At 46.3% G+C, this 14181-nt stretch overlaps 1 protein-coding gene across 6 annotated transcripts in view; it reads left to right on the top strand.

The window, feature by feature from the left end:
* CIT (citron rho-interacting serine/threonine kinase) overlaps positions 1-14181 on the top strand; it is a 173501-nt gene that overhangs the window by 80092 nt on the left and 79228 nt on the right. For 5 of the 6 annotated variants that reach the window (XM_059040791.2, XM_059040788.2, XM_067014720.1 and 2 more), the window contains 3 exons: positions 10526-10631; positions 11540-11683; positions 12925-13044. In XM_059040791.2, coding sequence (XP_058896774.1) covers positions 10526-10631; positions 11540-11683; positions 12925-13044 — 370 coding nt within the window. The other variant, XM_067014719.1, reaches the window with a different exon arrangement.

The raw sequence follows: 14181 nt of genomic DNA, 5'->3' as shown, positions 1-14181 counted from the left end.
TTTTTAAACGGGCTTATAAAGTTAGTTCATAAATTTCAGAATGCTCAATCTTAAAAGCCAGTATATTTTTGGAACAGGATGCTGATGAGTGTTTTATTTTTTGCACCACATTTCATCTTGCGCTTGCATGTATTTTTAGTGCCGTTGGCCACAATTAAGGTAGAGCTCTCAGCTGAGCTAATTTCGATTCCCTCATTTTAGCCTCCAGTATCCATTCTTGGTTATCTCAAGAATATCTGTCATTTGTGATCGATGTGATCTGTGATGTGGAGGCATGTCTTGCAGGCTTGGGATCCTCTTCCTAAGGAAATAAATGGATGGCTTGACGCTTAAGCATGATCTTAGTTATTATTGTAGTGACAGAGAGAACTCAGCACATACACCTTCTTTTAGGTTGGAAATACAGATTGTATTCTCTTTTGATATGACGTATTCAATTGCTAGCTTTATTAAGGAAAATTTTTTTTGAGTTATGGGAGTTATTTATAGACATCGAAAAAACTGCATTTTGTCATTTTTCCTTAAACGTTGAGGTTACATGTAAAAGCAATTTTTAGGTCACGTTGAACACATTGTAAGGAAACGTTCTTTCTGCTGCAGCTGTGACGACCAAGCCCCATGTCCCCTCCGTGTCATATACCGTGGCCTCTATTAATACTCTTCGGACCTCTATAATAATACAGCACATGTGTATATCAGGAAGAGATGTTGATTTCGGAGTAAGTTTTTCTAGAAAATAGAAGCTGGAAAAAAAAGGAAAACCCCAACTTGGCTTTGTGCTTGAAGAGACAGCACTGCTGTGTGTGGGTGGGTGGCTGCATGCACCCGCTGCTCAGAAGTGCCTCTTCTCTCCCCGGGGACAACGGGCTGTGTGTCAGAGATGCAGCCAGGAGACGCAGGCAAGCAGTGTGTGGGCAGGCTGCATATTCTTTTGTTAGCATCCTCATTGTACTGCGTCTCGTCGAGCCCAGAGCATGAACCAGCCTGGACCTGTAAAAGCTGTACTGTCCTATTTAATTACCCCCCGAGCCACCGAGTGATGGAGGAAGGGTTGCTCTCGTGCGTGAGTTGACCCGTTTCGGGGGGGGTGGGGGGTGGCTGTGGACTTACCTGGCATGTGGATGTTCTTGGGTACCCAGGCTGTCCCGGCCTTGGAGTCGCCCTCCCAGCATTGCACGCAGCTCGTCATGGGTAGGAGTTGCCTTCCCTTGCACGACCCATTTCCCCATCCTCTTGGACTTCCCTCCTCCGAGTCTCTGGGGCAGTTTTCTTGGGTTTCTTTTCTTGGGTTTGTCCGAGGCCGTCCAGCCAAAAAGTAGCAGAGGTGGGATTCCCATGACTCGATGGGTTGCAGAGCCCAACTTTGAACCAAAACCCAGCTCTCCTGCCCATCCCCTGTGCCCCAGTCGTTCTAATGTGGTTGATAAGAGAATGTAGAGGCCATAGGGTGAGCTGTTCCTTAGCCTCAGTGCCACAGGGTAATAATGCCCTCCTTAGAGGATTGCTGGAGGACTCAGTGAGGTTGCCCCTAAAGTACCAAGCACAGCGCCTGACGTTGTGCTCAATAAATGGGCGCTGTTCTTCATAATAAAGGTGGTGGCATCAATTCTCTCTCCTACACTGCTACTTCTTTGAGGAATTGTGGCTACCTTAACTTCGTAGCCTCTACGGCAGAGTTTTGCAACTTGACGCTATTGACGTGTTGGGCTGGATTATTCTTCTTGTGGGGCGTTGTCCTGTGGCTTGTAGAATTGTTGAGCAGCATCTCTAGCCTCTACCCACTAGCTGTTAATAGCACTCTCACCCCCAGTCGTGAAAATAAGAAAAGTCTCCAGACATTGCCGCCTGTCCTATGGGAGGCAAAATTGCCCCAGTTGGGAACCACTGGTCCACACGTACCTCTCATGGGATCACAGGGCTTTTATATTCTCCCTGATGTATAAGGGATAGATATATATATTTTTATATATATATATTCTATCTATCTATCTTACACTCACTTGTAGAAGGGGGTCAGAAACTACAGGTGTACCTTGGAGTGTCGCAGTATTCACTGCAGTAGGGTAAATATTGCAGTAAAGCAAGTCACACAATTTTTTTTGATTTCCCAGTGCATATAAAAGTTATGTTTATGGTATACCATAGTCTATTAAGTGTGCAATAGCATTATGTCTAAACCATGTACATTCCTTAATTTAAAAGTACTTGATTGCTAAAAAATGCAAACCATCTCCTGAAACTTCAGTGAGTCGTAATCTTCTTGCTGGTGCAGGGTCTTGCCTCCGTGCTGATGGCTGTTGCCTGATCAAGGTCACGTTTGCTGAGGGCTGGGATGGCTGTGGCAATTTCTTAAAATAAGACAACAATGAAGTCTGCTACACTGATTGACTCTTCCTTTCACAAACGATTTCTCTGTAGTGTGCAATGCTACTTGATAGCATTTTACCCATAATAGAACATCTTGCAAAACTGGAGTTAATCCTCTGAAACCCTGCTGCTGCTTTATCAGCTAAGTTTATGTAATATTCTAAATCCTGTGTTGTCATTTCAGCAGTCTTCACAGCATCTTCACCAGGAGTAGATTCCACCTCAAGAAATCACTTTCTTTGCTCATCCATAAGAATCAACTCCTAATTTATTAAAGCTTTATCATGAGATTCCAGCAATTCAGTTACCTCTTCAGGCTCCACTTCTAACTCTAGTCCTCTTGCTATTCCCAGCACATCTGCAGCTCCTTCCTCCACTGAAGGCTTGAACCCTTCAATGTCATCCATGAGGGTTGGAATCAACTTCTTCCAAACTCCTGTTCATGTTGATATTTTGACATCTTCCCATGAATCACAAATGTCCTTAATGGCATCTAGAATGGTGAATCCTTTCCAGAAGATTTTCAATTCACTTTGCCCAGATCCATCAGAGGAATCACTGTCTTGCTCTGGATTAGGCTTGGGCTTAAGGGAATGCTGTGACTGGTGTAATCACCTATCCAGACCATTAAAACTTCCCTCACGTCAGCAATAAGACTGTTTTGCTTTCTTATCATTCACGTGTTCACTGGAGGAGCACTTTTAATTTCCTTCAAGAACTTTTCCTTTGCTTTCACAACTTGGCTAACTGGCCGAAGAAGCCTAGCTTTCAGCCTATCTTGGCTTTTGACATTCCTTCCTCACTGAGCTTAATCATTTCTAGCTTTTGATTTAAAGTGAGTGACCTGTGACAGTTCCTTTCGTTTGACCACTTAGAGGCTATTGTAGGGTTATTAACTGGCCTAATTTCGGTATTGTGACTCAGGGAATAGGGAGGCCCCGAGGAGAGGGAGAGAGATGGGGAATGGCCGGAAGGGGAGGCAGTCAGAACACCCACAACATTTATTAAGTTCACTGTCTTACGTGGATGCGGTTTGTGGTGCCTCAAAACAATTACAGGGGCTTCTCTGGTGGCGCAGTGTTTGAGAGCCCGCCTGCCGATGCAGGGGACACGTGTTCGTGCCCCGGTCCGGGAAGATCCCACATGCCGCGGAGCGGCTGGGCCCGTGAGCCGTGGCCGCTGAGCCTGCGCGTCCGGAGCCTGTGCTCCGCGACGGGAGAGGCCACAACAGTGAGAGGCCCGCGTACCACAAACAAACAAACAAACAAACAAAAAAACCCACAACAATTACAGTACTAACATCAAAGATCACAGATCACCATAACAAGTGCAGTAAGTCCCCTACTTACGAACCTTCAAGTCACGAACTTTCAAAGATGCGAACGTATGTTCGAACGTCCAGTCACGTAAATTAGTTCACCTGTCTGGTGTAGATTGTCACATACATGCATCCTCTACTAGTGGTTGTGCTTTTGTGTACTTTACAGTACTGTATAGAGTACAGAAGTGCAGTATCTTTATTTCAAGCCCACGATGTCCAGAAGCAAGTGTAAAAGCAGCAGTGATGTAGCTGGTACTACTGTACTTTTCAAGGTACTGTGCTGTAAGATTAAAAATGTTTTCTTTATTTTTTGTGGGGTTTTTTTAATGTGTTATTTGTGTGAAAAGTATAAACGTGTTACAGTACAGTACTATACAGCCGATTGTGTTAGTTGGGTAGCTAGGCTAACTTTGCTGGACTTACGAACAAATTGGACTTATGAACGTGCTTTCGGAACGGAACTTGTTCGTATGTAGGGGACTTACTGTATAATAATAATGAAAAAGTTTGAAGTATTGTGAGAGTTACCAAAATGTGACACAGAGACAGGAAGTGAACAAATGCCATTGGAAAAATGGCGCCAATAGACTTGCTTGACATAGGGTTGCACAGACTTCCATTTGTAAAAATCCAAATATCTGTTAAGTTTAATAAAGCAAAGCACAGTAAAACAAGGTATGCCCGTATCTGTTGAAGTTTGAGAATTTTGAGAACAAAGGAGAATTCTGGCAATTCTTTCTTTTAAAATTTATTTAATTTATTTATTTTTGGCTGTGTCAGGTCTTTGTTGCTGTACACAGGCTTTCTCTAGCTGTAGCGAGTGGGGGCTACTCTTCGTTGTGGTGCACAGGCTTCTCATCGCGGTGGCTTCTCTTGTTGCAGAGCACGGACTCTAGGTGTGCGGGCTTCAGTAGTTGTGGCATGTGGGCTCAGTAGTTGTGGCTCGCAGGCTGTAGAGCGCAGGCTCAGTAGTTGTGGCGCATGGGTTTAGTTGCTCCGCGGCATGTGGGATCTTCCTGGACCAGGGCTCAAACCTGTGTCCCCTGCATTGGCAGGCGGATTCTCAACCACTGTGCCATCAGGGAAGCCCTGGCAACTCTTTCTTAAGTTAGCAGGTAGACTCTGTCCCATTTCAGGGTCAACAGAAATAGTTTCTTTACAGCAATTCCGTGCCCATTTCCGATAGCTTTCGAGTTACAACCAGTTAGGATTTTTTGTACTTTCCTTCTCTTAAAGAAACAATAGCATCAGCTCTTTAAATATTACTACCCTTGATGAGATGGTAGTTTTCAGGATGATTTCAGACCAGCAGAGTTGCTACTTGAAGAGGACAGGGCTGAATTTGGTAATAGTCTGGTGGCTCTAAGGCCAGCTTTGGATCAAACCTCTCAAGCTGTGATTTACATCGCAGTCAATTCTAGAATAGTACAGATGTCAGCAATAATTTGCTCTTGCTTTCAAAGTCAGAAGGACGGATAATGAAAATCCTAGAAAAAGTAAGTAAGTTGTGATAATATTTCATAATATCTACTGGGGGGGCGGAATCTATTCATTCAAGAAGTACACATTGAGAGCTTACTTATCATTGACACTTGTGATTGAATTGGCCTAAGTGTCTGCATGAAAAATAAATAGGATACAAATACGTCATGTTGAGCCATACCTGTCTCTAGTATATTTCTTTTATAGAAATTCATGGAAATGGTATATTTTAGTTGACTTATTAAAATTGAGGGGGTAGGAATAGTCTTTAATCAGTGTCTGAAATCTGTACATTTTCTTGAAATTCATAGCTCACCATGATTCACTTCAAAATTGTGTTTCCTCTGAAAGAGTGGCCAAAAGGCACCAGTTAAATGGCCTGACCAAAGTGCCACCTGGAACCAAATGCTGGGGGCAGTCATACTGCGAGTTTTAAATGCCTGGACCTTAAATCACAGGTACTTTGTTCTCATTAGCACCGTGGTTCTCAAGCCTGTTTGTACATTAGAATCACCTGGGAGCTTAATAAAAACGGTGTTACCCAGGCCCCACTCCCAGCCTTTCTGTCTCTGATTTAATTGGTCTGGTTGGGCCCTGGATATCAGTTTTTTGTTTTTTTTTTTAACTTTAGTTTTTTTAGAACAGTTTTAGGCTCACAGCAATACTAGCAAGAGGTACAGAGATTTCCCATATGCCCCTTGCCCCCCACTCATGCACAGCCTCCCACGTTATCAACATCCCCCCCAGAGGGGTGCCTTTGTTACAATCCCTGAACCTCCCTATTTAGGGTTCACTCTTGGTGGTGTACATTCTGTGAGTTAGGACAACGGTATGATAACGTGTATCCACCATTACAGTGTCACACGAGTGTTTTCACTGGCTGACGTTGGTAATTTTTAGAAAGCTCTTCAAGTGATTCTAAAGTGTAGCCGATCTGAAGACCAGAGTCATCCTAGGGAGCTGCAGGGACCTTTCCCCCTTCTGTCCTCATCCCCCAGCCTCATCCTCCAATCCCATTACTGTTTACGGGATTGTTGCTACAACCTGGGTTTAGTCACAGGAAACTTAACCATAGCTTTAAAAAAATATATATATTTATTTATTTAATCTTGGCTGCGTTGGGTCTTGGTTGCTGCGTGTGGGCTTTCTCTAGTTGCGGTGAGCGGGGGCTACTCTTCGTTGCGGTGGCGCAGGCTTCTCATTGCGGTGGCTTCTCTTGTTGCAGAGCACGGGCTCTAGGTGCGCAGGCTTCCGTAGTTGTGACTCGTGGGCTCTAGAGCGCAGGCTCAGTAGTTGTGGCGCACAGGCTTAGTTGCTCCGCGGCATGTGGGATCTTCCCAGACCAGGGATCAAACCCGTGACCCCTGCCTTGGCAGGTGGATTCTTAACCAGTGTGCCACCAGAGAAGCCCCCAGCTCTTTTTTTTAGATGTAATTTTTATTTATTCTTAAAAAAAAAAAAATTTCTTTAGCACCTTTATTCTGAAGAGACTTGATTGCCATACTTAGAACTTCTAAACAGTGAACATTTGTCAGCATCAAAATAGCAGAATGAGGGAGTTGGACTCCGGTGACGGGGAGGGCCTGGTACATCGTCTCCCGTGGGTGTCAGCGGGTGGGGGCTGCTCATCTCCCTGATTCTGGGCCCCGTTAACAGGTGACCTAGAAAGGCTTTTTTTGGGTGAATAAGCAGTGGGCTTTGTACCCACAGGAGCGCACTTAACACCCCTCTGGAGCCTGCCCTCCACGTGTCATCAAGTTTTGAGAGCCACCTCCCGTCCCATCATCCTGCACCCATGTAATCATTCTTCTCCAGGGGTGCTGGCTTTGTGCTCAGGCCCAGAGGGCCGTGGACCCCCCCGTGTCATCCCTGACTCGTGTCAGTGTGGGTGACTTCTGATGACTGAAGGACCAGGGACCTGGTCTGTGGTTGATCCCTCCCTCCTTGGGTGGTCGGGTCTTCTCTAGCCCACCCACCAGAATAACATCCGGAATTAAGGGAATAGTGAAGGCAACTCAAGGCCGTGCCAAGCAACCCATTTCACCTCAGGTTGAAAAAAAAATTGTGTGTTTGTATGTGTTTTGACTAGATTTAGGTAGAAAATAGGCCAGTGAGAGGAGCAGAACTTGGTTAAAATTTTTAGCCCAAAGTGAGATTTTAAAAAAAGGTTTATTTCTGGATTTCAGTCCCCGGTGCCCATTTCTGTGAATAATCAACATTTGTTCTAATGTGAATAATAACATGGAGCAAATTCAGCCCCCTGAGTTTCACTCTTTCTTTCTTTCGTTTAGTATTTATTTGTTTACTTGGCTGCGTCGGGTCTTAGTTGTGGCACGTGGGCTTAGCTGCCCCGTGGCACGTGGGGTCTTAGCAGGGATCGAACCTGTGTCGCCTGCGTTGGAAGGCGGATTCTTAACCCCTGGCTCACCAGGGAAGTGCCAAGTTTCACTGTTTCAAGCAAGGGTTTTGGGCCTGCGAGGCATGTGCTGCTCACACCGTTGCAAGGGTAATGATGATAGAAACCACGACGATTGTAGTGACGGTTGACATTTATTGAACCCTCGTGATGTGCCAGGCACTGTGATAAGGACTTCCCATGGGTTATCTCACTTAATCCTCATAAGCGCTCTTGGAAGTAGGTTGAGAATTATCCCCATTTTACAGATGAGGAAATCGAGGCTCACAGTGAGTGAGTGGCAAGGTCAGATTTTGAACAGAGCTGCGTGACTCTGGGTGTTGACTCACTTAGCTGCCCTACAGTATGTGTGTTGGGAGCTGTCGCTGGGGTACAGCGAGCCAGCACTGTCACACCACCCCTTGTCACTGGGCTGGGAGCTGTGGGGAGAGAGACCTGAGCTGCTGCAGGAAACTGACCTCTTTTAGGCAGGGAAGTAGTCTGGGGCAGTGGAAAGCAGAACTTTCACCTGCTGGTAGGATGCCCGTGCCCTCTGACAACCAGCTCCTGCAACCCCGTTATTAAGGCAACAAAACTCGGACAGTGGGGCAGCAGTGGGCTCTGCCACATGCCCCTCCGTGCAGAAGAACCTTTGTCGGCTGTTTCTGTAGCTCTGCCCTTCACCAGTCCCAGTGTTCATGCCCAGGGTGCCAGCCATTGAGGGAAGCTGCCCTGTATGAGACCTGTTATCTCCACCCATATTTTTTTTAAAAAAAACAGATTAAAACAAAGAAACAAGATTATTTATTTATTTATTTTGGCTGCGCTGGGTCTTAGTTGTGGCACACGGGATCTTCGTTGCGGCATGTGGGATCTTTAGTTACGGCATGCGGAGTTCTTAGTTGTAGCATGCGTGCGGGATCTAGTTCCCCGACCAGGGATCAAACCTGGGCCCGCTGCATTGGGAGCGTGGAGTCTTACCCACTGGGCCACCAGGGAAGTCCCTCCACCCATAATTAACTGCTTTTCGGAATGAGGCAGGGTGTGTGAGTTATGTGTATGTGTGTGGGTAAGTACGTCCTTGTGTAGAGAGCATCCTTCTAGCCCATTCTCAGGAGGCTGTGCTACATTATTTTTGTGATACTATCCTGAGTGTTATATCAGGTGCATCAACAGTCTCTCTACCCCAGCTCTCTATTGGGACCAACAGAAACCATTTATTAACTGGCAGGTTACTTAAGCTCTCTGGGCCTCAGTTTCCTCATCTATAAAATGAGAATAATGTCTCATAGAGTCGTTGTGGGGACTAAAGAGTTAAAACATGCCTCGCTTTAGGACAGAGCCGTGCATATAGAATCGGTGCTCAGTAAGTGTACGAGTTTCCTCTGGCGCTGTAACAAGTGACCACAAATTTAGTGGCTTACAACAACACAGGTTTATTACTTTGTATTTCTGGAGGTCAGAAGTCCAAGATGGATTTTACTGGGCTGGAAGCAAGGTGTACAAGGCTGCACCCTCTGGAGCCTCTAGGAAAGAATCAGTTTCCTTGTCTTTTTCAGCTTCTAGAGGCTGCCCAGTTTCCTTGGCTTGTGACCCCTTCCCCCGTTTCCATAGCCAACAGTGTAGCATCTTCCAGCCTCCCTCTGACTGTGACCCTACTTCTGTCGTCACCTCTCCTCTCTTCCTCTCCTTCCATCTTAAGAGGACCCTTGTGGTTACGTTGGACCCCCACCCCATGTAATCCCGGATAGCCTGTCCATCTCAAAATCCTTAACGTAATCACATCTGCGAAGTCCCCTTTGCCTCATGGGGTGACAGATCCACAGGTTCCAGAGATTAGGATGTGGACATCTTGGTGGAGGGACATTATTTAGCCAACATAATTAGTGTTAGCTGTTTCTGTAAAATGAAACAGAACCAAACTGGCTAGCTTGGGGATGGAATAAACAACAATTTGGTCAGTAGAGTTAACTGATACCATTGGGCACTTGATGTGTTAGCTCAGTCCTGCGTCAAGACCTTGGCGTTATCCACCCCCTCCCTGGAGCTTGTTTCCTTCCAGAGCTTTGGAGGGTCAGCGCCTTCTCATCCTTCAGGTGTCGGCTCAGATGTCACCGCACAGAGAAGCAGGCCCCTGATCCATTTCCTCTGCCGTAGCACATCACCCCGTTTCCTTCTTTGCCATCGTCTGTAACCTTTTAGTTTGTGTGTCTGCCTGATGCATTCTGCGTGCCCTCTGAGAATGTCAGCTCCAGGAGGGCAGGGACCGTGTCTGTCTTGACCACTGCTCTTCCAGTGCCTGGAGCAGTGTAGGTGCCCAGTACACATCCGTTTAGTGAGTTAGTGAATAAAGCCGTATCAGCACAAATGCTGTGTGCTTAATGCCCACGCCCTCCTGTTGTGGTAGGTCCTTTTATTATCGTTCTACCTCCCAGAAATGGAAACAGAGGTTCAGGGAGGCTGAATCATTGCCTCAGGTCAACGGTGACTAAATTTACACTCAGGCTCTCCTGCCTCCAGAGTTCTTGGTCCTGTCTGCCTCTCTGCCTCATGGCCTTGATGTTATTAGAAGCTGCTTGAGCCACCTCTGTTGATGGCCAAGGATGCTGGCAGGTCTTGTGGTCTCTGCCGCAGTTTTTCTTTTCTTTTTTTTTTTTTTTTTTAATTTATTTTATTGAAGTATAGTTGATTTACAGTGTTGTGTTAATTTCTGCTGTATGGCAAAGTGACTCAGTTACCCATATATATATATATATACGTTCCTTTTCATATTCTTTTCCATTATGCTTTATCACAGGGTATTGAATATATTCCCCTGCTGTGTACAGCAGGACCTTGTTGTTTATCCATTCTGTACGTAATAGTTTGCGTCTGCTAATCCCAAACTCTGCCGCAGTTTCTGAATGCAGCTTCTCAGGCCCACCCACCCGCCTCCTTGACGTTGGTTTTCTTCCATCCAGGTCTGTTGTGTCAAGTCTGGACTCCCCTGCCAAGACTAGCTCCATGGAAAAGAAACTTCTCATCAAAAGCAAAGAGCTGCAAGACTCCCAGGACAAGTGTCACAAGGTATTTATTTCCGCAGCCGGCCTCCCTTCTTGCCGCAGGAGCCTCCCGTCAATATATGCCAAGGGATCCGCCCGGGGCCGCCGCTGGCGCCGAGCCACCTGATCCTTCCCGCGCTGAAGTCGCGCCTCCGGCAGCTCAGAGGGAGATGAATTCGGGCCTTGACGCTGCCGTAAATCCTTTAAATCTTAACCAGAGGAGGCCCTGGATATAAAGCGGCCAGTCCCTCAGCATGACCCAGCTAGATGTCTGCGTCTTCTGGCAGGTGGCGTGGGTCCTCACCTGTGGCCGAGATGCATCCCATCTGCTTTGAGTGATGCGAAGTCTCTCTTCCTAGTCTTTAAAAAACTCCTGCTTATGTAACCGCGGCCACTGTGTTGATTATGCTCAACGTCTCTTAACGCTCACTGTTTCTGCCCAGGGGCAGCTCTCTGGAGGCTCGTAAGAGTCACTTCTTGCCTGGGACTCCTAAGAGTGCAGACGAATCCGTATCTCCTTGCCCTGTCCTGGATTTGTCCTCTAGATCTTTGCAAGGAGATGGGGGGGATCAAGATGGATTTGGGATAAAATTAAACTGACGTCTGCAAAAAAACCAAACCAAACCCAAAAAAAGCAAACAGGTGAAAAAAAATGGTGATTGTGGCTTCCTCGCTCACTGGGTTAGAGAAGTGATCGAGTTTGAACCCAGCCTTGCATGAGAGGAGTGACCTAGCCTTGGTGACTGCCCTTACGAAGACCTGTGCGCTCCCAGGCGAAGAAACCATGGTATTTCCATCCCAACCTTTTGGCGAGTTAGCACCAGCGGGGACCACCAAGTGGTCTCGGAGGTGGCTTGAGACGCGATTGCTCCTGACGAACCCCCGCCCCCCCGCCCCCCGGGCCTTTTTGACGTGTCGCTGTGTTTATTTCAGATGGAGCAGGAAATGACCCGGTTACATCGGAGAGTGTCAGAGGTGGAGGCTGTGCTTAGTCAGAAGGAGGTGGAGCTGAAGGCCTCTGAGACTCAGAGATCCCTCCTGGAGCAGGACCTTGCTACCTACATCACAGAGTGCAGTGTGAGCCTTCCCCCCAAAGCCCCCTTCCCTCGGAGCGGGCGCTTCCTGTTGTGTGTGTCTCATCCTGTTTCATGACAGCGTCGGGAGGCACGGCACAGCCAGGGGCGGAGAGGAGAGAGAGGGAGGACGCACGAGCAAGACCTGTGAGGTGCAGAGTAGCGGGGGCCGGGTGCGAGGGCCCAGAGGCATGAGATCAGGCTCAGAACGTCCAGGTGGGAGCCTGGAGATGGGCATAGACGGCGTTGCAGGGGGTCTCAGCGTCTCCCATGCCAACCTCTCCGCTCTACCTCGTGTCCAGCACAATCAGCCTCAGGAACCAGGCTCCCAAATAAGTGCAAGAAAATGTATTTTGAACCTGTCCCAAATCAATATTCCATTGCCTAGAACCAGCGCAGCAACAAGAAAACTCAGCCTTTACAACGCAGACCCTCTGTCATTTTTTACCATGTGACTTTTTTCTTTCTTTCCTTCACAAGAGTGGACTGTCTTCTCCATTGTCTCGTTAAAAATTTTCATTCAGGTGTTTTTTAATGTACAGTCTTAACAAGTTGAATCACACATTTTTCAAGTGTTTTTTTTTTTTTTTTTTTTTTTCTCCACAAGGGAGAGGAAATCTATAGAGCGTGACTGATTAAGAATAACTGCTATGTTTCCATTCCAGATTTGGCCTCCTTTCAGTGATGGGTGAAGTTATTCAGCTTTGTATTTCAGATCTATATTTCATTGTCACTGAAGCATTGAGGGAACCTTTTGGATGAAAGGTGTCCAGGAAACATAAGCCAGGAGGTGGAAATAGTTTGCTTGGAGTCTTAAATGGCACCTGGGCAGAGAATGAAGTCATTGCTACTTTGAAAGAGGGATATATACTTGTCAGTCCTCGAATAACTGCTGTTCCAGAAAAGACTTTGTAGCCACCCCAATGATGGTTTCATGGCTAAGGGATCTTATTAGTTTTTAGTCCTGAACATACAAGTAAGTATCTGCTAGGGCAGGTAGGAAACAGGTGGATGCAGTTGCAGGCTGGATCCATAAGGTCACAAGGTTTGAGATGATGTTTCTTGAACCCCAAGGGGTTTTACAGGATGAAACCTGGAATCAGCGACTCACCGGAAGTTGTCGACTTTGGTCCGTCACCTGAAACCATCTTGGTGTCTGCGAAGCAGCCTGCAGCTCCCTTAATAAATCTTTTCAAACAGAGCAGGATCCACAGGACAACCCTATTAAAATTTTGCTTTCCGCAGAGCTTAAAGCGAAGTTTGGAGCAAGCACGGATGGAGGTGTCCCAGGAGGACGACAAAGCACTGCAGCTTCTCCACGATATCAGAGAGCAGAGCCGGAAGCTCCAAGAAATCAAAGAGCAGGTATGGCTCCCTGCCCGGGAGCAGGGCACCAATCCGGACCTCTCATTTCAGGAGAGGCGTGTTTGAGGGACAGAGAGAGGGAAGGGGGGGCGGTGAGGAGAGAGAGTTATGTAGGTCATTTGGAACTTTTAGATTCCCCATGATTTATATAAATGCTGGAGTCCTTGTTCTATCTAGCTCCCTGTGAAGTCTGGGCCCCATGACGGTTACTCTTTTCAATCAAAGGTGTAGGTTTAGAGCAGGGGTGGGCAAACTGCAGCCTGTGGGCGAGAATATGGCCAACCACCTGTTTTTCCTGACCACAAGCTAAGAATGGTTTTTGCATTTTTAAACGGAAAAAATTCAAAAGAAGAATATTTCGTATGGAATTCAAATTTCAGTGTTTATAAATAAAGTTTTATTGGAACATAGCGCGCCCATTCATTTAGGTACTGCCCATGGCTGCTGATCGTGCTACAGTGGCAGAGGTGAGTAGTTGTGACAGAGACCACGTGGCCTGCAAAACTGAAATTGCTTCCTATCTAGCTTTTTACTGAAAGAGTTTGCCAACCTCTGCTTTAGACCATTAAAAAAAATTAATGTTTTCATAGCTTTTCAGATGCACTTGAAGTTTTTGAGAAAAGCCGGGGTACTTCATAGTCTTACTTATCTAAAGACTTATCCTGGGAGAAGAGTTTGAGCAGTTAAGGCCGAGTCAGAATTGACACGGCAAATCTGACTACAGAAAGCCCTCCCCTGTGTGTTCAGAAAAGAGAATCCAGACCTTTAAAAAGCCTACTCTCTTTTTTTACCCCCTCTATTTCTAAAAGGATTTTCTTTCTAGATGGTTCATTTTTATTTCACTTCACTGTTTCCTTTTTAGCATGGATTTTTTTTTTTCGTCCTTTGAAGAAACTGTAAATAGAAACTTTAATGAAGAGAATGCAGTGAGCAATTGGAGAGCTGAATTATCAGCTGCCAGGCAACTCTCATTCACTTCAGAAAATCTAGTGGAAACAGTGATGGAAATGAACATTTTTGTCTCTGGGTAACACACACTTAGCCATCTGGGGGGTGCTAATGCAAGAAACTCCGGCAAATAATTTGATTCATTAAGCTGTTCTTTACAGAAAGAATTCCTGTTTTGGATGTTTTGAT

The sequence above is a fragment of the Kogia breviceps genome, chromosome 15 (genome assembly GCF_026419965.1).
Source record: "Kogia breviceps isolate mKogBre1 chromosome 15, mKogBre1 haplotype 1, whole genome shotgun sequence".
Classification (NCBI taxonomy): domain Eukaryota; kingdom Metazoa; phylum Chordata; class Mammalia; order Artiodactyla; family Physeteridae; genus Kogia; species Kogia breviceps.
The sequence above is the reverse complement of the archived record's forward strand: the minus strand, read 5'-3'. Positions and strand labels throughout refer to the sequence as shown.